Source organism: Cyclopterus lumpus, chromosome 22 (genome assembly GCF_009769545.1).
Source record: "Cyclopterus lumpus isolate fCycLum1 chromosome 22, fCycLum1.pri, whole genome shotgun sequence".
Classification (NCBI taxonomy): Eukaryota; Metazoa; Chordata; class Actinopteri; order Perciformes; family Cyclopteridae; genus Cyclopterus; species Cyclopterus lumpus.
The window spans coordinates 8,766,119-8,791,473 of NC_046987.1; the positions used below are offsets into that span (position 1 = coordinate 8,766,119).

At 43.8% G+C, this 25,355-nt stretch overlaps 1 protein-coding gene across 1 annotated transcript in view; it reads left to right on the forward strand.

Moving 5' to 3' along the window:
* The window catches only part of arid1b (AT rich interactive domain 1B (SWI1-like)), a 187,700-nt gene extending 165,020 nt beyond the window's left edge, over nucleotides 1-22,680 (forward strand). The window contains exons 12-24 of the mRNA XM_034525486.1: nucleotides 5,417-5,553; nucleotides 6,706-6,809; nucleotides 9,118-9,312; nucleotides 10,047-10,262; nucleotides 11,347-11,569; nucleotides 14,982-15,123; nucleotides 16,264-16,433; nucleotides 17,156-17,288; nucleotides 17,461-17,580; nucleotides 17,729-17,804; nucleotides 18,106-18,841; nucleotides 19,197-19,327; nucleotides 19,606-22,680. Of these exons, the coding sequence (XP_034381377.1) occupies nucleotides 5,417-5,553; nucleotides 6,706-6,809; nucleotides 9,118-9,312; nucleotides 10,047-10,262; nucleotides 11,347-11,569; nucleotides 14,982-15,123; nucleotides 16,264-16,433; nucleotides 17,156-17,288; nucleotides 17,461-17,580; nucleotides 17,729-17,804; nucleotides 18,106-18,841; nucleotides 19,197-19,327; nucleotides 19,606-21,429 (4,207 nt within the window). The 3' untranslated portion in view covers nucleotides 21,430-22,680. The remainder of the gene's footprint in view (nucleotides 1-5,416; nucleotides 5,554-6,705; nucleotides 6,810-9,117; nucleotides 9,313-10,046; nucleotides 10,263-11,346; nucleotides 11,570-14,981; nucleotides 15,124-16,263; nucleotides 16,434-17,155; nucleotides 17,289-17,460; nucleotides 17,581-17,728; nucleotides 17,805-18,105; nucleotides 18,842-19,196; nucleotides 19,328-19,605) is intronic.
* The last annotated feature ends 2,675 nt before the right edge of the window (nucleotides 22,681-25,355 follow it).

Sequence of the window (25,355 nt, forward strand, 5' to 3'; positions counted from 1 at the left end):
TTCCACTGCACTTGAAGAAATACCATTCAAACGCAGGATTTTTATAACAACAAAATACTACAGCTGCCTGGTGTACAAACAGTCTGCAACGAGGTGAGACTATTTGTTTTCAAAGAAGAACAGCATTCACAAATCTGAATCATTTGTCATTTTTGCTGCTGTCTTCTTTATTCAGAATATAGATTTTTTACAAATAGGAATTAGTCTCCTGGCAGAAAGTAGTTTTGACTGATTTAAAACAAAAAAAGAACCTAACTGATTGTTATTATGGACATTTTTGGAGAATACTCCAGTTTCTGTGTTGCCCTCAGAGTTGTTCCTGTCTGCTATCGCTCATTCTACCTCTTTCATCCATCCCCGTCTGCATCTGTTCTCTCGCCTCCCACCTGTTTCACTCTTTTTACCAACTCTCCCACTGTATCGCCCTCTCCGTCTCCATGCAGCTCTGTTATCCTACCCAGACTGTTTTATCTCCCTCAGTCTTTCTTCCTCCCAATTTGCTTTTTGTTCTCCGCTGTCTCCAGCACAGCCTTGTTATGTTTTTCTTCCTCAGATCCCACTTTAGAACATCTGAGGGAGATCAGGAGAAAATTGGCCTCCAAAAACCTGCAGTTAAAGGCTCCAGTTCCCCGTTTGCTCTCCAGATCGTAGTGCAACATTCTGAAACATTCAGACCTAGTTCCTCACTGTCTGAGAAACAAGTTGTTAGTCGTAGCGCATGTCTAGTTTCACCCTTTGATGCATCAACCCAGAGTGAATTCCCACTCCCAACCTTCCAAATCAGGGGCTAGTTAGCAGTGATGTCATAAGATGGTTTCTTCTTTTCTTCATTTTCTTGAACACGTGCCTTTATTACATCCCCACCAATAACCCCTCTACATCTCCACCTCTCATCCCCCATCTCCATCCAACCCTGACTCGCACACACCCTCCCTCACTAGTAGACACACTCCAGCTTCATTACGCTGAGTGAAGGGAATGCCAAATGAGCAGAGGAGGGCCACTTCTGCTATCCCATGGCTGCAGGCGTGGGTCGTGATTAAATCTTCATAAAGTGTGGCAAGTGTTTTTCCTCCACCGGCCGACTGGATTATTGGTTAATCAGTTGGATCGGTGGTTTAGGAGAAACGGTGTCAGCCTAGAGAGTTTTTGGCACCCTGTTGATCCACTAAAAGTTCACCTGAACAGTGAAATATGTCTTTTATTTTAAAGACAAAGTCATAAAATCTTGCTAATTAAATTTTTTGGAAACTAGGTTTATTCTGCTGTTGCAGTTACTTGTTTCCTAAATTTTAAATACAGATGGTGGTCTTTCTTGAAATTACATTTGAGGGAAATTGGCAAAGTTGACTCTTTGGGCGTACTCGGCTGCCAGTGTTCAGTATGATGAATTGCAGCGTGAAAAGTCTGACATGTCATGTTCAAATAACACGGACTCTGTCAAGCCTGTCAGTGTGGGGGAGGTACACGTTTGTTTGGAAGAAAGGTGCGGGACAACATTTTTTTAAAGGCTGCGGATTGATGTTTGGGGATTTTAATTTTTTTTGGAAAAGAGAAGAGAACTAAAAGTATTAAAAGGTATAAGCTTTTCTTGGCAGCAGCTTCTGAGGACAGAATTGGCTTTTCAAATGACTTTTCAGTGCTGCCGGCGACACTCCACAAAAAGTTCCTGGAGCTGTAGGAACGGGCTCCGTCGAAAAAATAAGCACTTAGTAGGAGAAGAGCAAAGCTCAAGAAAAAAAAAGAGTTGTAATCAAAGGGAAATTGAAGGAGAAAAATGTTGGAAGAGGGAAGAAGAGAGGAGAGGAGAGTGCTCCAAGGCAAATCCTCGCCAAATAATTCATTTCTGACCTCCTTAGTAAGTAAATTTGCTAAATAAATAAGAGCAGCGCTTGAATGTCAAGAACGAGTGATGCTGCCTGTGGTGCTTTGTCGCTCGCAGTCTTGGCAGTGTTGCACAGCGCTCTGCTTTCATTAGATGGGCAAAATAAATGGCTTCTCCTCCATCCTGAGCTGTTTGATGTTTGGAAAGGAGGGGAGGGAGAAGGGAAGAGTAGCTTTTCTCTGGATTTAATATGTTAAAAGCTGTCCTTTTATTTTGTTGTGGGGGGTTTATTATGTATTATGTACCCCCCCCCCCCCTCACACCCCGTGTGTGTGTGTGTGTGTGTGTGTGTGTGTGTGTGTGTGTGTGTGTGTGTGTGTGTGTGTGTGTGTGAGTGAGTGAGGTGTGTGTGTGTGTGTGTGTGTGTGTGTGAATCTGTGTGTGCGTGTGTGCGTGTGTGTGTGTGGTGAGTTGAGTCAGGTTTGGAGGAGCTATGAGCCCAAGCTGCCCTGAGAACAGATTGAGACCATATATAATTCATGGCCTCCAGCCGATCCACTCCATCCTTCCATCCAGCAGCCTCTCTCTGGCTCTTTTTTCTCTCACTTTCTTCTTCACACTCTTACACAAGCCCCCACACTCACTCACTCACACACACACACACACACACACACACACAGAAAGCCAAGGGATCGATAGGGAGGGACGCTCAGCCATCACACCACTCCTGCAGTCCCAGCGCTTCTGCTGTCGGGTCCAGTTAGCAGCGCTGGGAGGCATCAGCGCGGCCTGTCATCACGAATGAAGGACAAAGGCGCTGCCACTTCGAGAGACACACCGTCAGCTGGTTGGCTGGCACCTCGTAACCATGGCATCCCCTTGGCAACAGCGCCCACCCTGCGCATGAACACAAGGACACGCTCAAACACACACTGTCACACACACACACACTCTGCCCACGGTGCGAAAGTGGCCTTCTCCGATGCCCTTCACACATGTGGACTGAATAGCAAAAAGAGAGCGATGGCTCTGTGCGTGTCTTTAGAATGAGGAAAAACAAAGGGGAGAGTGAAGGACAGCCAGGGTAGAGTATTTGGATAGAATGAATAGAAAAACATGTCCGTTGTCACTTTGAAGTGGTAAAAAATCTACTATGTCTGTTTCTATTAATGCATTTCAACTGTGAGAGGGGAGAGCCTTTCTTCCCCAAAGATGTCTGGACAGGCCGAACAAGTCCCAAAGCAGAATTTTCTTACATCTTCCCAGTATTGTGATGTCAAAACTCTCACACAAACTTTTCGAAAAAGAAAAAAAAGAGTTTGCTGTTTCTATCTGTCTCCCTCCTCAGGCCACTTCTAAACAACACACTGAGAGTGCACTGGCCTGATGGTGTTAGTATAGATGTTTCCATGTTTCTTACTGTGTGTGTGTGTGTGTGTGTGTGTGTGTGTGTGTGTGTGGGTCTTTGAGAGTGTGTTCCCTTGACTCAGTCTCATGGAACAGCGATTACCTCCAGCTCTGGGGCCCTGAGTTGAAGATACTCCCCCCATCGGTCCACCAGGGACACATACACACACTACTCAGGCTTCCTCTTGCCTTAATTTCCCTCCCTGCTTCTTTCTTTCCCTCTACCTCCCTTCATTTTTCTTCCTCTCCCTCTACATCCACCCCTCCTCTCTTTCTCTCTCTCTCTCTCTTCCTTCAATCTCTTTCTCTCTCTGCGGCAACAGGCACAAAGGTGCCTGAGAGCAAGATGAATGCGCTGTGCCTTTCTTTTCCTCCCCCCTTACGATAGCGGCACATGCATATATTAAGTGTGATTAAACGCTGTGCAATGCCTCCATCAAGTGCTTTCTAATGGGCTTTTTTATGACATGAATTAGTCATAATGGGAGAGTGCCACAGTTGAAAACCTCCAACCACTGTTGTTGTTGTTGTTGTTGTTGTTGTGGGTATTTCAGCATTCACATGAGAGCTTCTGCTTATATTGCTTAAGCTTGGTGAGGGGCGTTTGTACAGTATGGATAAATTAGGTTAGTTCTCTGGCATTTCCAAACTTGTTTTTCCTTTCTGACTTATCAGCGCTCTCTTTTTGTGGAGTTTGCAATGCAGCATACATGTTGACTTGCAACGATCAAAAGGTACATTTATTTCTGTGTCTTGACTCACACAAAGCTTTTTAGGTAACACGTAGGCAGCAGCGAAGGAGTCTATATTTCCCCCATTATATGGAAATGAGGCCAGACAACCGTGGATTTGGTGTGAGCTTGTTTCTTTGCCATGGAGCTCCCCTGTGCACCTCAGCCCCCATAGAGGGATTACATATGTATCATCAGCCGTGCTCTATGACTAATTACATCTGTGAGATGAGATTATGGGGAGGTTTACCAAGCCAATCCCTCCTCTTAGGCTATGTGTATCGGTTCCAACATGACGCATTACACTATGTGTCTGTGTGAGTGTGTGAAAGAGAGAAAGATGCCAGTTAGGAGAGAATTGACTGACATAAATCCGGATAGAATGTTTCTTTTCGTCCACATAAAGCGGTGTTGCATTTCGGGCCAAATAGTCGTTGCCCAACTTTGTCTTCTTTGATGTCTCCCTTCCTTCCTGCTTTCCTTTCATCCTTTCTTCCTTTACATCCACCCTTGCTACCATTCAATTCCTTAGTTGTCTGCCCTTCCCACCTCTGCTACTGTCTTCCTTTCTTTTTGTTTCATCCTGCATTTTCAGTCTGCCACCGCTCCTCTCTTATGTGTTCAGTCGTTTAGGCCTGTTTTTTTCTCGGTCTGTCGCCCCCTTTTCTCCCAGCCTTCTTTTATATGGTTGTCCAGGAGATAATCTTGAGACAGCAGGAGATAGACCAAATTGTTCCAAACACGGTGTTCCCTTTCAGCCCCAATGTCACTGGCTTTGGCCTGCCTGGCATGCAATGATAGGTGTTGCCTTCAATCCCACGTACACACACGCACACACACACACACACACACACACACACATATTGCTTAAACACACACACATGGCTGGCCAGCATTCAGCAGGTTGCAGATAAGCCCCTCTGATGTCACTTGCAACACCATGTGATGAGCCGCCTGAGAGAAGGAGAGAGAGAGAGAGAGGGAAGGGAGGCTCAGGGAGGGAGATTGAACGGGATTGACTTCTGCTGTCACCATGGCAACAAATAACATGATCCTCTCCAAAAGCACACCTTAATTAGTTAAATTATGACTTGTGGGAGAGGGAGGAAGAGGGGGGATGTAGGGGAGGGGGGATTTGTAGAGGAGAAGAGCAAAGAGAGGATGGGAGTTTTTCTATTTTTTTTTTGGCATTTGTTTGATCAGGGATATGTTGTGTACGTGCTTTCATTTTGACTTTCAGATATACATGCTGCTCAGTTTTTACTACAACAATAAAGCAGTATGGCAGTGACAGACTGCCAAATATCATCTTTGTACAATTTTGTGACTTCTGTTCTTCGGCAGCTTTCACTGTGACCCACTTATCTCTCCACAGCCTGTCGTTACATTCTGAATCTAAACTGGATTCATCTCTACCACTTCTCCTAACATCTCTCTCCTCTTTCTGTGGTAGGCAGGGCAGCTATCAAGGCCCTGGCATCAGCCAGGCGAGCACCATGGCTACCACTGTCCCCAACAGCCAGCCAACGGGAATCAACAGCTCCGCCATGGGCAACGCACAAGGTCCAGCCTACAATATGCCGCCTTCAGGTATACTTGCTGAATGCCAAACAGCAAAGGAATGGTCTTTGCAATGAACAAAATACATGTTCATAAGATAGAGAAGAACATGCTGAAGAAATCGCCGTCCTCACAGTTAATATCCAACTGTACACTGAGCCACTCAGGATGAACCTGTGTTTTTATGTTGAATGTAGAGCAGAAGCTACTCAGGACTCATTCAGAGACAGATGGAGAGAGGGAGGACTAGAAGGGCCAAACGATAGTAAAAGAATTCCAGAGTCACTTTCTGAGCACTTACTTTTTCTGAAGAGCTGGTCCCCCAGTGAGCAAAGATGAATGTGCTGCATCCCTTTTTCTTTCAGCCCAGCTGCATTGTTGCTAAATGCACTGTAGCTACTAAAATGAAAGGCAGCGTTTATGTAAGCTCAAATATCAGAATGCGTGACATTTGGAAAACTTCAAACGAATTAGAGCGCCAAGGTTCCTCAAACTCATCTGGTTTGCCCCTGGGCACGGTAAAAAGCCATTAGTTTTCCCACCGTGCCGCCGCACACAAGGGAAAAATAAAGAGGGGAGCCTCGTATTCAAGGGCCCCTTCTTTCTGTTAATAAGAAATATGCAGCTGGCACTATGAAAATCAGTCTTTAAGGACCTCAGCCATTCTTCAATTAGAAACCTTGTGAAGGTACACAAATGTCTTTGAAAACAGAAAAAGGTCTGTATCTCTTTCCCTTTCTGTTGCCACTTTGAATATGTGAGATCTCCCACACAAAGAATGTGCAGTCAGCAAGGTTGAAAGAACACACCGGCTCGCTTTAGTGGAGGCTTATCTCGTTCTCTGTCTATATCTTCTTTAAGAAACGGCCTTTTAACAGTTTCTTTACGCTTTTTTAAGTTTAGAGGCCCCTTGAGAACACAGACTTTACATGTCTGACTTTGTCTGTAACATCATTATCAAGCAGGTTTAGGACTCACAGAGAGGGCACTGTTCATTTTAGAGAGTTGAATCATATTGAATCGACTCTAATACAAAAACATGACATTTTATTGTGGTGAAAGCATACCTGCTGGTGACAAATCTTTATTATGTTATATACTTATACTATTCATGGCAAAGCTTCCCTGCCCCACAGGTGTCTCTCGCTATATGTTTTTAATGTTTCTTCATTCTTGGTGAAGGAGCCATGGGAATGTCAGGAGACGGGATGATGAGCCCAGATGGGAAATCGAAGACGGACATGAAAGACGACAGCGGTCCGGCCAACGAGCCTCACAAACCAAAGGTACATCCTTGACCTTTATCCTCTTGCCATCCTTCTTTGCAATTCCCTCTCTTCCTCTCATTTTTTTGTTTTGTTTTTTGATCTTGCTCCCCTAAAGAAGCAAACCAGATCTGATCAGCATACGCTGCCTTAGCACAGTGGGCTGTTTCTCTGTTGTTTTCTCGACATATTTAATGATTTGTTTAACATTTACCATTCCTAATTTTTTTCTCGCTTTGTTTTTGCCCCCAGCACTCTCTTCTTGCTGATGTTTTGGCAGCCCGAGCTGCAAAAGAGAGAGAGAAAGAGAGGGCTGGGCATCTGCAGTACACACATCCGTGCTCACACATTCAAACACAACACAGAAATACAGTGCATATACACTCACACACACACACACACACACACGACACATGCATATATCTTCATTTATTTTATTTTACAAAAAGTCAGGAAGCCAAGCACTGGCTTCTCCAGCAAGTCCACACACACACTACTTCCTCAGTGCCTCACACATACACACAAACACACACACATGTCCCAATACACAATGCTGACTTCTCATTTTGCCCTACAATTGCAGCTCGGCTTGGCTCAGCACAGCAAAAGAACTCTGCTCTTTGCTCTTTTCTACCCCCTCCCCTTGTTTTTGCTTAACAGCCCCTCTCACACACACAAACACACACACACAGGCGCGCACATTCACACGGCTCCATCACATACACTACACGTCTTTTCCCTCCAAATCCCTGTCTTTTCTTTTGCTGATTGCGGTAGTAGGGCCTTTTGAATTATTTAAGGCAGTAAGAGCAGCCAGAAAGACCCCGAGTGCTCCCAAAAGAAATGATCTGTCTGCCAAGAGAGGGAGGGAGAGGGAGAGGGAGAATGAGAAAGAGAGACAGATAGGGAGAGTGAGAAAGAGAGACAGATAGGGAGAGGGAGAAAGATAGGGTTTTGCTGACATGAGCATTCTGTACACAGACCAGAAGCACTTGTCAAGCTGTTGTTCTCTCTTTCGCAGTCTATTTTACACACACACACACACACACACACACACACACAAACACAAATGTATGCACACGTACACAAGGCTCACACAATAATGTGAGCTAACGTGGAGGGATTTACACAAAGTGAAGCGCACACACATCTAGACACAGACTAATCATACTGATCTCCATGCATTCTCTCTCTAGCATGTACACACATGCATTTATGCATGCAGACACAATAGCAGTAAGGCATGCAAAATCTTTCACACACTTGCCATACTTTGGCTATACGGCTATTTTTGACAAAAAGTAACTAAGTACATGTATGCAAGTACTGCACTAAAGTATAATTTTAAGGTGATTGTACTTTACATGAGTAATTCCATTTTAAGCTACGTTAAACAAAAATATTTACCTGCTTACACACAGAATAATTATCACAGAATATGCATCATTCTGGTACATTTTGTATAACAAGTGCATTTGGTTCTGCTACTTTAAGTATATGTTGATGCTAATGCTTTTGTGCTTTTACTTAGGATACTACTTGTATTACTACTACAAGTATTCCTAAATTGTGGTATTACTACTTTCACTTAAGTAAAAAGTAAAGAATACTTTTTCTACAGCCTACAAAAATATATTCTAGACCCACTTAGACACATACAGTGGTGGCAAAAAAAACCTACATTTTCAGTAAAAGTCCGTCATGTACTTGAGAATCAAAATGAAGTGTTCATTATGCAAAGTTGCCCCTTATACAGTATTATTACTGATATTACTGATGCTTTAAAATGTAAGTAGCATTTGAATTAACTTCAATTAAAATTATATCATCTGAGCTTTATTAGAGTTTGTGACGTGTTTAACTCTAAAACAAAGCATCAGCTTTTATAACCTCGTCCTATATTTTAGATAAAAATGGTATTCTAAGAAACTAGTTGGTGACTCTAACTGTCAAATAAATGTGATGGAGTAAAAAAGTACAATATTTCCCTTTAAAAGGTAGTGAGGTACAAGTATAAATCAGAAATACCCAAGTGGAATGGAAGTACCTTATAATTGTACTTAAGCACAGTACTATGTACTTTATGTACTTTCCACCTCTGGTTCCAAACTCAGGCATATCAACACAAACACACGTATGTCTGTGCACACACACACACATATGGACTCATTTTGTGTTATATACCGGTGCAGACTTGAGCTCTGACCTCACTCTTGTTGTGTGGACCCGAGTAGAACACACCATTGTGCGTACTGGGTACACTTGTGGGTGATGGATGCCTTTTCACAAAGGAACTGAAAGTCATTTTCGTCTCTACACTCCTCCCCAGCTCCAGGACGGCTACAGCAACAACAGCAGCAGCAGTAGCTCCCAGCAGTGTGTGTCCCAGCCAGCCACGCCAGGCAGTGCCCTGCCCGTGCCCTCCCCCCTCTCACCCAGCCCAGCCAGCCTGTCCTCGTACCACGGAGACGACAGCGACAGCATCAGCAGCCCCCCCTGGCCCCTCAAGACCCCCTCCAGTCCTGTAAGCACTAGAAGCTCAAACACTATTGGATGGATGGATGTGTGCCTTTACTGAATAAGTACAGGAATTACATGAATATATAGACACAGAAACCAAACCAAGCGACTTAATTTCCCTTTATGGACAATAATGTCAGCATAATCTGTTGGTTTGATTCATACTTCATGTATGACTGAAGTATGATTGTGTAATTACATGATCAAAACTGGTTCTTAGACCACAGAAGTCTTTTGAAACCTGGACTGAAGCCAGACATGACTGAGAGATTAAACGTTGTCCTCCAATTTTAATTTGAGGGATATGAATGTGCTGTGAATGAACTTTGAAGTAAACATAGAGCTGCACACTGAACAAAGCGCTAAGAAGTGTTTCTTTTTGCTTGGTCATTCAACCAAGGGCCTACTTCAGGATGTGTAAATATGGGATGAAACTTTAATGATCCTCATGGGGAGAGTGGGTTGTTGTAGAAGAAAATAGCAAAGAAGAAATAATCTGCAGAATAAACTCTATATCAGAATGTATAGCATGCTCAATGTTTAGAGTGATATAAAATGATGTTATCCACAGGACAAATTTAGGAAAAACTGATTTATTTTCATTGTGCTTACAGACATATAAGGTCTACCGCATATAGTTTACATTTTATTTATATGATCTAAATGTGTACAACATACATTTTGTGAATAGAAGGTAACTTGCTTACATTTACATTAATGTACTGCCTCTCTTACCAGAAAGCCAACCCAAACTCCTCCTCCCTCAGTGGGGAGCGAATCACGCGCCTATTTGAGCTGGGTGTGGAGCCGGAGAGGCGGGGCTGGGTGGAGCGATACCTGACCTTCATGGAGGAAAGGGGCACGCCTGTTACCCAGCTTCCCACTGTGGGCAAGAAGCCGCTGGACCTCTGGAAGCTCTACGTAGCTGTTCGGGAGATAGGAGGCCTCGCCATGGTAACGTTTAAGGAACACACTCAATGTTGCTGGGAACATGTTAGATGACATTCAACTTTACTGTCATTAGACAGGAGTTCAGATACTGAGATAACAGACAGGTCCGCTCTATTCTAAGCAGAACATCAACAGGAAACGTCTAACATTCTGCCCTTGTGCATCATCTATTTAATATTCTCCAGCAATGTGCAGGGAAGCAGCATGGCATATGGCGAGCTTGTAAATGTTGAGAGATGTACTTGAGAGAAGGAAATAAATCTTGGGGAAACCGTATTCCTGAAAATATCACAATACAACATATAAAGCTTTACATACTAACTGTAGCAGAATTTACAAGAAACAGCAAACACTACATCACCAAAAGAACATGGACTTTTTATTCCAAAGCCATATGCTGCTGTAATAGCCTCCACTCTTCTAGAACGGCTTTTCTCAAGATTTTGGAACCTGCACAAGGTTTGCTCCCACTCAACATCAAAAGTGTGAGTGAGGTCGATCACTTATGTTGGGAAATAAGGTCAGTGGTCCAGTTCAGTTGGATGGAGGGCTTGAGGTCAGGGTTCTTCCACACCTGCTTTATGGACCTTGCTTTGAGCCTTAGACCTTGTCAGGTTTACCTTTCACCAAACTGTTTGCAGCAAAACTGGAAGTGTACTTTTGTCTGGCATATTTGTGATGTTGTAGTATTGGGTTTCCCTTAATTGAAAACACATGAAAACAGTCCCAGCTGTGATCAGGGGTGTCCACATGATTGTGCTCGTATATTGTAGTACCTTTTTTGCTTCTAGATTAGAAAGAGCAATGTGAAAGGTATGTCCAATACTCAAGATTGAGAACCAACTCTGTGGTTATAGTAAGTACAAAAACATTAAGTGCACAGCCATGGAATTGATTAGATTGATTAAATTCAGCAGGCTGTGGTCGACCATGCTCCAGGCAAAATGACAAGTGTGTGGCTGGTGCTACTGGGATCCATTACTAAATAAAGAAAGGACATGAGCACAGTTGTGCACATTCATTGTGATCAGTGATCCTCATTGGATTAATGTCTTGTCTTCCGCCCCCCCGTCCCTCAACCACTCAGGTAAACAAGAATAAGAAGTGGCGCGAGCTGTCCACCACCCTGAACGTGGGTACATCCAGCACCTCCGCCAGCTCGCTCAAGAAGCAGTACATCCAGTATCTGTTTGCCTGCGAGTGTAAGATGGAGAGGGGAGAAGAGCCGCCGGCAGACAGCAGCAGCAGTGGCAGCAGCGTGGCTGGAGGGGACAGCAGGAAGCAGGTCAAGATCCAGCCACCCTCACCTGGTAAGGGCTGATAACAGACTTGTTGACTGTTTTTCTTTTTTTTTTTCACGACTCCACTCTCCCATCTGTCGGCAGCCAAACAACAGGTGCTGCTGATCAAACTACAGGTGTCAGGAATCTTCAGAGGAGGAGTGATCTGTATTCATGACAATGTGGCCCACAACATCACCACAATAAAGGTTTTGCAGCTGAGGCAGAAACATCGTAGTGAAGGTAGCAGCCATGCTAGTTTCTTGGAGGACTGGGAACTGGCAAACATATGGTTGTGTAAATGTTTTCCCCAGTTTAGATGACAAAGTTTCAAGAGTCAATTCATACGGGCCTAAACAAACAGTGCCATTCGATTTTGCAGCTTATTAGCTTTTAGCTATTGAATAAAAGGAAATATTATTGTTGCATTATCAGAAGATTAAAAATTGTTACGTGATTCATTTGAGCCAAAAACATAAATGGCCCATGTCTATCCAACACTGCATAGACGTTTAATAGAGGCACTGACAGTTAAAGGGTCAGCTTACCCAAATTACAATTTAGAAAAATTACAAAATCTACATTGTAAATACCACTATAGCTTAGAGAGAACATGTTTTCTGTAATTTAGCTGTAATTAAGTAATATTGTTTTGGCATAGCACCACAACACAAATGGTACTTTTTGTTGTGTAAACTGCCTGTTCACACCGTGTGTCTCTGTACACAATTATGACACGAGAATCAGAAGAGAGGAGGGAAAAGATTGGAGCGATATAAAGCGTTAAGGTCACATCTCTAATTTGCAGCGGAGATGAGAAAAGTGACCCTGGCTTTTAAATAGAACATCAGAGCACCTCACCTGCCTTAGACGCTGCAGATTGCTTTTCCTGGTGGGTAAAAAAGAGCATCTGCCTTCATTTGCATACACACACACATACGTACAGTACACATAACACATCTATATATATATATATATATATATATATATATATATATATATATATATATATATATATTTATACATACAATTCATATTCCCTCTTGCTCATAACACTTTATAATTCTCAATTCAGCCCCCTCTCATCTATTCAGCGGGACCTAACCACGCCAATTTCACAGAATCTCATTTTGCCCACATCGGCTGATGGGACCACGGTACACATAATCAGAGATAGCGCCTACATTGTGAAATATGGAAAGGTCAATACTTGGGATGTTTGGGCGGCCTGTTGGATATGCCGCATTAAAGTGTAAAGTGCTTATGCTGCAACACTTGATTGAAGTGAGGTCTGCTGCATAATTTGTATAGCACATGCTCATGTAAAAAAGGGTGGCCCTCATGATATTTGAATCTCTACACATAGTACTGCAATACTGACGGCAGACAAGAACATACAAAAGTATTCTCCAAGTGCCAAAGTGGATTTGAAACATACTTATTTTGATTTTGATAGTTTTGTCCATTAAACTCGTCAAGTTCACTGTTGACAACACAACAACATTGGTTACAAGAAGTCAGACGGGGCAAGAAACACGGCAGTTCGGTTTGTTAGAAATCTTCAGATTGAACTGGACTAAAAAGAGACAACAAAGGCAAACTTTGTCTCTTTGAGTTGAATTACCGACACACATCAATTCTAAAACGTTAGCTGTTTAGGGCTAATTCTGTTATAAAAAGGGATGAATACCAAGCTGGAACAAAAAAACCATCCATTTTCTTTTCATGCCTCTCGTAGCTATGCTTTCCTGCTAACTGCCCTCCTGACACCCTGCCAGCTTATATAGACTGACAGCCCAGTGATGTCACGGAGGGAGCTTGTCCGGCGGGCTGGTGGGTTGGAGAGGGTGTGTGTGTGTGTGTGTGTGTGTGTGTGTAGTTGGGATGGTGGGGGGATGTGGGGAGTGATTAATGAGGACTGGAATGTAGAATGTAAACAAACTCGACCTCGCCGTCACCTTTCATTCACAAAACTGGCTCGGCTAACTGACTCCCCCCCCCACCACCACCACCACCACCACAACCTGTGGATTATGTCACCCACTGACACTCACACAGCCTCTCGTGAGCACACATCAAACGTCAGCCACATGGATTTTGCACACGCACTTTATTTTGCCTCATCGCCTGCTCTGTCATTCTTCTCTCCCTCTAAATGTGGAGCAGAGGGCAGTTGAGTTCACGCTCTCCTCCACCTTCGTAACCCCACTGCTCGGTATTATGTATCTGTCTGTCGGCCCGCCTGCTTTTGAGGAATGGTAAACCTGTTAACCCTTGCTAACCCCACCATTGTTTGCACTTCTCCGTGTGTGTTTGCGCGTGTTTGTCTGAAGCAGGCGTATCCCAGGAAGTGAAGAATCCCTAATGCTTACTGCCCCTTCCTTGCCCTCTCTTCTACCTCTGCTCATCATCATGGCATAACTTCCCCCGCTCTCTCTCTCTCTCTCTCTCTCTCTCGCTCTCTCTCTCTCTCCATGTCCTATGATGCAGAGGCAGGGGGGTATTATTGAATAATTCAGAATTAGCATGAATTTTTAAAGCTTAAGTCTTTCTTTCTTTTTCCGGAAACGTGCGGTGCAGGGAAAGGCCACTGAGGCTGTTCTAGAGAAAGTCTTCTTACGCTAAATGCTCATTAGTATACTTTCATAGTCTCTCTTCTTCTGTCTTTGTCGTCTTTTAGCTGGAACGAGCCACATTTTCTATTAAACTGGCTTCTGGGAATTTGTATCCCTTGGTTTTATCTGGTTGAACTGAGAAATTCACAGAAATATGGTGTCATAACAAGAGAGCACACTAACCCAGTTGTAACCAGTTAGAGTCTCTGTGTGAGGGGATGTGTTTCTTCTAGCAGGAGGTTACAAACATGTGTTTTCTCAAGCTCCTCACTCATATTTAGGAGATGTTTGCTGAAGTAGTAGCTTGCACATTATTTGACTCCACCCAATATGTACACTATATCTTCTTTAAATACATGTGTGCCCCGCAGCTTTGCCCTCCACATGAACCTGTCATTTAGTCTTTGGCAAAAGCCAGAAAAAATATCTTCAAACTGCTTCAGAAAAAGAGCAGTGCAATTCCCTTGGAGACATCCTTCCCTTCGCTGTGTCCTCTCCCCCTGCTTCCTTTCCCTTCTTTTCTCTCTCCCCTCTTAAACAGTCCTTCCGTACTCTTCTTCACTGCCGTCATGTAGGCGGTTTGCTTGAGCTCAGGTCTCATGAAGGGTAACACTGTCAGTGCTTTGGCCTTAAGTCCAAAGTTAACTCTCTAACACAGCACCTTGCTGCAGCGAAAAGCTCAGTTTGGCCACTCAGACTCAAACCAGCTTCAAGATTGTATCTGAAGACAAAGGAGCCCTGCGGTCTGAATGTGTTTCAGTTTTTACTGCGGATCCTGTGAATCGTCCAACTATAATGATAATAAAAAGGATACTTGTGTCTTCCAGCTAATTCAGGCGGCTCCCTCCAAGGCCCACAGACGCCCCTGTCCTCTGGCAGCAGCTCGACAGCAGAGGCAGTGGGGGATCTGAAACCCCCCACACCTGCCACCACCCCCTTGGGACAGGTCACACCACTGCCCCCCAACAGGTACCACACAGACACGCTGCACGACTAACAATACTACCGCAGTACTATGATGCTGCTGCTTTTGCTACTGCTGTACTGCTATTCCTGCTTACATGCATACTATTACTGCCACTACAGTAGTGGTAGTTATTTATTTTCTATGATCAATGTTGTTAACAAAGATTGCAGTGTGATATTTGTGTCAGTTAGTACAAACTGTTCCTTCTGTATGAACAAGGACTGTCTGTTGATAACTGGTATGAACCTAAATTGTGAAGCAGGATTTAACAAAAAGACAAAAATCTTTATGTGCACCGTTATGTTCAGATACACCATTAGCATTATTCTGATTAGTGATTGAAGACTAAATGTATAACATGTTTTGCTGCTCTTTATATGATGATTAAAGGTGTTCACTTTTTTATTTTGTAAAATGTTCTTCATCTGCAGCCTGGGAAAGTAGACAATGTTATTTTTGTGCTTTATTTGTGATATTATGCGTGCAAAATGATATAACGTATAAAATAACAGTGGTGAAAAGTAAATAAATAGATCTACTTAAGTACTCTACTTAAGTGTTTGAGGTGCTTGTACTTTACTTGAGTAGTTTTCTATTTCATGCTACTTAATACTTTTTACTATGCAAGATATATTTGACAGTTACAGTAACAAACTATAGTCCAGTTCATAACATGAATGGTTAGAGATCACACTTCCCTAACCGTGCATAAAGTCGTTTAAATTCGCTCTACTTTAACCAACTACAACATAAGGTCCTGCATACAGGTCTACAGTAATGCATCTGTAATAATAATCTGATTATATACTATCACACATGGAGTACTTTACCTTTTAATAGGTGCATTTTCTGCTGTTACTTCTTTACTTTAACGTAGGTTACCGAGTTACCGAGTTATTTTGAATGCACTACTGACAACAAACTACTACAACAATGAAATATATTAAGTATTTGATGTAAGAGCACATAACTCCTTCACAGAGAACATCATATTGAGGTTTTCAGTCTTTGCAATCCATGATCCCCCTTTCTCACACAGCTTCTACCTTCTAACCCCCCCCCCACACACACACACACCTCACCCCTCTCTCTCTCTCTCTCTCTCTCTCTCTCTCTCTCTCCCACCCCCTCACCTTGTCCAGGAGCAGTGTGAGCATACAGGACCCCTTCTCGGAGGTGAGTGACCCGGCCTTCCAGAAGCGTGCTGCCTCCCAGCCCCCCTCAGCTCCTTACCAGCAGGCCCTCAGCATGCCTGACATGATGATGAGGATGCAGTACGACGCCAAGGACCCCTTTGCCGGGATGAGGAAGAGTGAGTGAGGCACACGATGTCACAACTTTTTTCCCAAACAAGAAGCAGCCCCAGACCTGTTTCACAGAACATTTAATAATAATAATAAACTGTTTTTCATGCCAACCATTTGAACAAATGGGCTAATTCATTGTCTAGTCAGGACAGGTGTGTGTGTGTGTGTGTGTGTGTGTGTGTGTGTGTGTGTGTGTGTGTGTGTGTGTGTGTTTTACTACAGGAATTATGAAAGGAGATGAGAACTGTTTGTTACGCCACACATCCCTTTATCGAAAACACACCAGCACTTCTGATGTTCTTGTAGCGTAGCCTTTGTCTCATCCTAACTTTCTTCATCCTTTTCATCCTCCCCGTATTCAACCTTTCATCCTTTCCATCCTGCTGAGAAGCACCTGTTTCGACCAACTCATGCGGTTTAGTTTTCAGAAAGGATGGTGGCTCCTCTGAAGGCTCGAGAGAATGAAGTCTGAATGAATAATATGGTGAAAGTTAGCTGCATAACAACAGTTGCAGCCTCAGAACAATAGATATAATCATGTAAAGTGGTGAATATTCATGGAGGATTGCTGCCCCCCGGTGGTTACCAGGACACTAATAGTGAGACTATTAGCTTGTTGCCTGTTAAGATCTTTTTTTTCTTCTTCTATTTCCTTTTGTTCATGTTGATTCAGTCCCTATATAAGATAGTCTGATGAATTTACCTAATTTGTTTTCCTCCTACGCAGTGGCAGGAGCTGATCCATACATACCAGGCCAGATGCCCAGTGGTGGCATGCAGGACATGTATGGTCGACCCCCGTCAGCCTTGAGCATGAGCCAACGGTCGCAGTATCCATATGGACCGGGCTATGACAGGAGGTAGGCCCACTCATCAGCAGAAGAGGGGGGCCTGTAGTATCTCATATCTTTGGCATTTCCCTAACATGAGCCCACTGTCCACTGTAGTTGGGATTGTTAAAAACATATGTTTACAGCGGATATTTTATCAGCGATGTTTAGTCAGAGGACTTTGCTATTGTTTGATCCTCAGACCGGACCATGTCATGGGGATGGAGGGGAACATGGGTCCCCCTGGGAGTCAGAACAACATGGGACCTTCGAACAGTGAGGGCAGCATGTACTCTCCCAGTAGATACCCTTCACAGCAGAGGTCAGCACCCATATGTGTAGAACAGTCTATTCGAGTACACTTGTGGAAAGTCAAAGCAATAGCAAAATGACATGTATTCATGTTACTGTGCTCATCAGTTTTTAAATTAGAGCGACTTATTCCTCCTCTCCCCTCCGTTCTGTTTCAGACACGATGGCTACAGTCAGCAGTATCCCAACATGCCATATGGGATGCATCCATCTGGGATGTACCCTCAGCAACAGGTGAGAAACAGGAAATGTCCTCAGATTGTGATTTAAACTACAGATTTATACTGTACAAATACATTATCAGAGTAATATATTTATTTCAAAAATACATGTTATTCTTTCCTATTTAGTTAAAGGGGGCAATGCTTTTTTGCATTTTTAACATTGCAAAAACAAGGTTATCATTAGTAGTAGTAGTATTAATTTATTAATGTTGTTGTTGTTGTTGTTGTGTTTATCATAGAAGCAGTGGAATGATGAGAATAAATGATCCTTGGCTTTATGTTTTAACTAACTATCTACACTCTTGCATCAGCAGGGCTACAAACGGCCCATGGAGGGCATGTACGGCCCCCCACCCAAGAGACACGAAGGCGACATGTATGCCATGCAGTACGCCAACCAGCAGCCAGACATGTACAACCACTACGGTGGCGGGTACTCGGGCCCTGAACACAGACCCATCCAGGGACAGTTCCCCTACCCCTATCCCCGCGACCGCATGGGCCCCTCAGGTCAGAGCCAGCACAGTATGATGGGTGGGGGGCCCACTCCTAACCATGCCGCCGATGGCCCTAACATGTGGCCATCCAGGACTGAGCTTGGCTATCCCTACCCCAACCGACAGGGGCCGCCATCACAAATGCCTCCTTACGGCTCAATGGGCAGAGATGACATGGACGGACGTCCGGGGCAGGAGCAGTGGCACCGTCAGTCTCCCTACATGTCATCATCAGGAGGCATGCCTCCCCTGTCCTCACGCCAGCCATCTTCTTATTCCAACTCTCCATCCATGACCAACCACCTGTCCAGAGCACTCAGCCCAGGAGCCTTCCAGCGCTCCATGGACTCTAGGATGTCACCCAAAGCACCGTTCATGTCACCCATGAAGATGCCTAAGCCTGGGATGACCATGATGGGCTCACAGGGAGGTGGGCCCCTTGGTCACTTTCCTCCCAACCTGAGGCGGGATTTCAACTACCCACCAGGATCAGTGGAGGCCACCATGCCGATTCTTAAGCCCAGACGCAAGCTCACCTCCAAGGACACTGGTGAGATGAAGTCACATTATTTCATGAATTACTATTTTGATGAGGGGTGTGAGGTGGATGGGTTGGTAAGGCTCCTTAGAAAAGGCATTGCTGATTGTTTAATTCTAGTTTTTCATTTAACTGGAAAAGTGAAAAGGAATTTATTGTACTTTCATGCTCTAAAAAGCTCTGTTGTCTCTGCCTTATATGAACAGCTAAACCTAATTTCCAGGTAGAACTAGCACAACATGAGGCACATTTTATGAAAGGAATTACAATGATCTCTGTTCAGCGTTCCATTTTATCATTTGGACCCCGTCTGATCACCACTTTCTTTTTCTTCCGGGTTCCAAAAATCCCCCTGTTTCAACCCCAGGAACGCCTGAGGCCTGGCGCGTGATGATGTCTCTGAAGTCCGGCCTGCTGGCAGAAAGCACATGGGCCCTAGACACCATCAATATCCTGCTGTACGATGACAGCACTGTGGGCTCCTTTACCCTCTCGCAGGTAAAACCAATTTCACAACTACACCTCGCTGCTGACTGAGAGAACGGATTCATTCAGCCTGCTGGAACACGCTGTAAAAGATGTCTCTTTGAACCTGATCTTCCAGATGAACCTTTTCTGTTGTAGAAAAGATCTGTAAAATTCACACATAAATAATCAGAAGACCATTATGCCACTATGTCGTCCAAATGATTCAAGATATTATAAAAAGAAATGATTAGAATTAGATTTTTTTTCTGCTTAAATTGCTGACATTCATTTTATCTATGTCTGAACAGTTGCCAGGATTCCTCGAGCTGATTGTGGAGTACTTTCGCCGTTACCTGATTGAGATCTTTGGCATCCTGGAAGAGTTTGAGGTGGGGACAGTGGCCCAGAAAAGCCTTTTAGACCCCGCTGCTAAACAGAAAGAAGAAGTCATCCCTGACCAGGACTCTAACACCCATCCTGAACCTGAGTCAGCTCCGGCAGAAGAGATGCAGGTGGAGCAAGCAGGAGGCAATGTGGAGGAAGCTCAACCAGTCACTACTGCAGAGTCACAGTCAGCTGAGGCGAGCAGTGAGAAGGAGGAGTCTGAGATGAGTATAAAGAAGGAGGACACAAATGGCGAGGACCGAGAGAAAGATGGAAAAGAAGAAGAGCGTGAAAAAGGAGCAGAGAACAAAAAGGAGTGTGTTGACCAGCCTGTTGCAGAGCTAAAACCTAAACTCAAGCAAGCCAGTAAATATGATAAGCTCCCCATCAAGATTGTCCACAAAGAGGACCTGTTTGAAGACATGACAGAGCACTTAGGTTACGTCACTGAGTTCACTAGCGGGTTGCTACACTGGCAGGCGGGCGGAGGTGACTCCACCGCACACATTCAAACACAATTTGAACCCCGAAGTGAACCGCCTCCCAGGGCAGATGGAAAGACAGGAAAAGAAAACAAAGAGGATAACACGGTGGACGATGGGAAGACACAGCCGCTGAAACATATCACTGCTACTATAGATGATGTTCTGTGTGCTCGGGTTGACGCCCTTTCTTACGCCCACCCTGCGCGCTCCTTGCCATCTTACCCCTTCAGGGTGCATCACGATGGGGAGCAGGACCACATCACCTTGCTGGAGGATGAGCCTCGCTGCTTGGACGAGGCTCCGCTCTCCACATCCTCTGCCTGGCAGGACTCACTGGCCAAACGCTGCCTCTGCGTCTCCAACATCGTCCGGAGCCTGTCCTTTATCCCCGGAAATGACTTGGATATGTCCCGCCACCCTGCTCTGGTTCTTCTTCTGGGCCGGCTGCTCCTGCTGCACCACCAGCACCCAGAGAGGAACCGATCGCCTCCCAGCTACCAGAAAGACGAGCAGAAGGAGCAGGGGCTGTCGAGCAGCAAAGAGGAGTGGTGGTGGGAGTGTCTGAGTCTGCTCAGGGAGAATGCTATGGTCAGTCTAGCCAACATCTCGGGTCAACTGGATCTCTCCACCTATCCAGACACTATCTGCCTCCCCATTTTGGATGGCCTTCTCCACTGGATGGTGTGCCCTTCAGCTGAAGCCCAGGACCCCTTCCCATCAGCAGCACCCCACTCCCAGCTCACTCCCCAGAGGCTGGTGCTGGAGGCACTCTGCAAGCTGAGCATCCAGGGCGGCAATGTTGACCTCCTGCTAGCTACGCCACCTTTCAGCCGACAGGAGAAGCTTTTCACCATCTTGGTCCGCTACGTGGGTCAGAGGAAGGCCCAGGTGTACAGAGAGATGTCAGTGGCTGTACTCTCCCACCTGGCACAAGGAGATCCCACAGCAGCACGGGCCATAGCCGTGCAGAAGGGCGCCGTGGGTAATTTGGTAGGCTTCTTGGACGATGGTGTTAGCATGGCGCAGTACCAGCAGAACCCTCACAGCTTGCTACACATGGGGCACCCCCCTATGGACCCACCTAGCATAAACATGATGTGCAGAGCAGCTAAAGGCCTGTTGGCTATGGCTAAAGTGGCAGAGAACAAGACAGAGTTTGTGTTGTACGAAAGCCGATTATTAGACATCTCCATTTCCTCTGTGCTCAACGCGGGGGTGGTGGCTATTATTTGCCAAGTTCTCTTTCACCTAGGGAAATTATGACAAGAGGAGAGGCGGGACTCACACAGCAGACGCTAAGGCAAACAAGATGCTTCTGTGGTTTCCTATTTTTATTTATCAAAATGACAGAAAATGTTTGTTTTCCACAAAATATCTATATATGTAAAGCTTCTGGGCCCTGTTAAAAAAAATGTGGGTTTGGCATTTGAAAGCTCATTTTAATACAAATATTTAATACCTGCTGGTGTTGGATTGCTGATTTTGTTTGGCATTTGTTTTTGTTTGTTTACTTTTTTCAGCCAAAGCTGCCACCAGATGTTGGTGCTGAATTACGTGGTTCCTTTTGAGTCGATGAATCGTGGAGATGTTTTTCAGTTTTATAAACGCTAATATACTCATCAACATTTTGTTAATGGAGAGTATTTATTTAAAATGTGACTCTGTACAGTAGTTTGAACTTTTTTGCCAACAGTTGTGGGGGGAAAAAACACTGACTTTTCAAATTGAAATGTATATGTCTCCATCGCTGGAAGATAAATTGTGCAATAGGACTCTAGAGCAAGTTGTCCCTTTTTGAGAACAAGAAGAATCTTAAAAGATACCTGCAGTGTGTGCTTTAGGCCATGAGGAGGCAGCATTGCACCAGCCAATCAACATGAGCGAAGAGCATCTGTTAAAATAAGTGTCTAATTTATCACATCCTCAATGACTTTCACAGATGAACTTTGTGTGTCCTAAGCACTTGTGTTATGTCTGTATTTTTTCATCACTGTGTATATAAACCGTTGTACAATGGACACATGATTCTTTCAGTCTCAATTAAGCATAGCAAGAGATGGGACTTTCCGATTATTATAACAAATGCTTTTATTGTTGGTAAAATTTGTTATTGTTATTATACATATTTTGTTAATGGGGTCAAATATTTGAACATGGCAGATGTAACTGGTGTTTCAATGTAAAAAATCCTGTATGCATTGTATTATAGCTGAGAAAACAATCGCTTTGGTAATCAAACGTGAAAGTGCCAGGGTGAGAGGATATCTGGGCGAGGTGACGTGAGAAAACTGAACACATTTCTGTTGGTCACTGTCCTCCATTCATGTCAATGGGCATATTTTTTAATCTAGATGATGCTCTAAAAAGAAACATGTGAAAAGAACCTTCAAAATGTCATGAAAGCTCATTGTAAAATTTGCCTTTTTTCGTATGACTCCATGTCTCTCTTTTATTCAGTATACACATTTATACTCTGTGCTGCACATGTCACAAATAAATGTATGATGAACATCATTAAGCACCGGAGACGTTGCATTATGTCCAGACAATCTTAGGCCAATAAAACAAACATCAACTGCTGACATGGACTGCCTTTTATTGATGTCCTTCAAAATAGTTTAATCAGTCACAAATGACTCCTCCGGCCTTACAATTAAATTATACAATGAAAGGCTGCGAGAGTCCAGAGGGCGCGTGATAAGATAAATATGGCCGCTATTCAGGTCTCACTTCAGAGGTCTCTGATGTAGTTTCTTCAGAACTTTCCTGTCCATGAGTCTCAGTTTTGGATTTGATCTCAAATGACAACCAGGACATTGACAGATCAGTTGTAGATACTTCTGAAATGAGTGGTTTCAAACCTGTTAATATAGTGATAGAGCGTAATGTGTTTTAAATGATAATTATCTGCATTTCTGCCTGCCTGTGAACAGTAAGGAGAAGAGAAGATGTGAGTGTTTCCTGAGAAGGCTCCTGAACAGTGAACCATGTACTGACTGGAAGATGTGGCTGTTCCAGCTCACAAACCATCAATCATTTGAAAAGGAAAGACAGTCGATCTGAAGATGAGACACTAGCTCTTTCCCAACCGACCGCGGATCATTTTGCGTCATCATCCAAGACGCTGATAAAGGTGAAGCCGTTTGCATTGTGGACCAAAGTAAAGTGATATTGCAGCAACTCTCTGAACATGTATGTTTTAATGTGAAACTATGACACTGAGCAGATCGCCTGTGAGGGACTCAAGTTGTATGAAAGAAAATACTTTATGTCGAGGTTTACGTTTATAAATAGGTCAATTAACATTTCTCGTTTGATTGTGTCCAGGACTAACTCATTTTACAGCTACCATAGTCTGCTTTTAATCCCTTGATACTAACATATTCTAAAATAATGGCATTACATGCATCTCTTCTTTTACAGGCAGATGTTAAAAGGAATGCAATAATAAATTGATTAAAACATTTATTGTTGACCTGGTACTGCTCATGATCTGCGTCCAATGGAAAACTAAGTATCATGAATACCTATCGTACTCATGGGACTCCACACTCAATTTAAACAGCTCCTCTCAGAGCATCAGTTTTCATAATCCCCTCGTTAAGACCGAGGTCCCTGACCTTTCTGCAGCCATTCTCCACACGTACCCGTCCTCCTCACAACCTCATAGCAGCCAACTCTTACGGTGTTCTTGTATTCGGTCATCACCTAAACTTTTAGAGAGGGTTCTGGTGAAAAACAGAGGGGTGCTTACCAGGCTCCACTATGCCTTGTCTACACAATGCATCATGCATCACAGGCCTTTTTCACAGAAGACATTTCGACTAATCATAGTAGGAAAAAGCACAGGGGTCACTAATAACATTATTGATGGCTCTGTTCTATTCAAGTGCCCCAGTCAACCGGGACAGCGTGACATTAATTAGCATGAACAATACCAGGACCCGAAGACAGAAGCAGCTAAATGGAATTCAGCTGTCATTAATTCTATTATTTACACCTGTGCTTTTCCTTCTGTGACATGTCGAAATGTTTCTCTCCCGAGGGGCATCCCCTCCCCCTAGCTGAGCATGTCCCAGAGTACGGCCACTTTGTCACAGGAGCTGAACTCTGGTCACTACGGACAGTTGAGGGCGCAGCAGGGCCGAGGAACAGGCTCTGCACCCGGCTCTACTCAAAGACACCCTGGGGATTTATTGGTATGTGTGAGTAGCATATGTGTTCCTCAGAGTACATTTGGAATATCATATGTGTGTCTATTTTGTTACTCTATTGTGTGTTTTATCATGCCTTCTCTGTATTTCATTTTGTATTGATTTCTTAGAGTGTAAGATTTATCTTTATGTCCCATATGAGCTCATTTTCAATTTCCTCTCTGCGGCCTGAAGAGGAGCACTGCGTTCTGGACACACATGCTAACTATTGTAAGTATATGACCTGCTCTACTGGATCTAAACATCCATGAAGGACTTTCCTCTCATATTAATTTGTATTTGTTTTACTTTTGAATCCTAATTGAATGAAAAAATCCACGTCACAGTGTCACATGTCACAAATCATGTTTGGCCTCCAACGGACAGGGCTTTATCAAAATGGTGTCTTTACTAATCCCTAATTAGTCATTCCCCAATATCAAATCCAGGTTATTTAATTATGGTGAATGGGTAGCACACTTGTAGTTTCATATTCATGTTGCTCTTTCTCAGAAAAGGCATGCAAGTCATCAGATAGGAATTGTTTTAAAAGCAAAGTAAACACAAGACCACCTCTATACTACGTTCCTGCCTAGGATGCTAGAAACCATTGATTCCAAGCATTGATTCGTAAAAGAAGAAGTGTTGAAAGAAGACACAACTGCCAACCACCCATTGTGTTATCTTAGTTCAACACACCAGGGCTACATTCACATGTGATACTCAGTCTGATAGCACCAGTGACTCTCATTTCCCCAGAAGTTATATTTCCTCTTCAGTTGGAATTTTAAATATCTCTCCCAACTTTCCTTTGCCAGGGGAAAGGTGGGCATTATACCAAGTCCTATTTTAAGCTTCCTTTAATAATAGTGTTCCTAATGTTGACAACAAATGCAATGAACAGGTTGGGTTTCAAAGAATGATGGTTAGCCGGGTTACTTGGCTGCAGAGAGGTACAATCACTCATCTTGATCTTATTAAAATCTCACCGACACC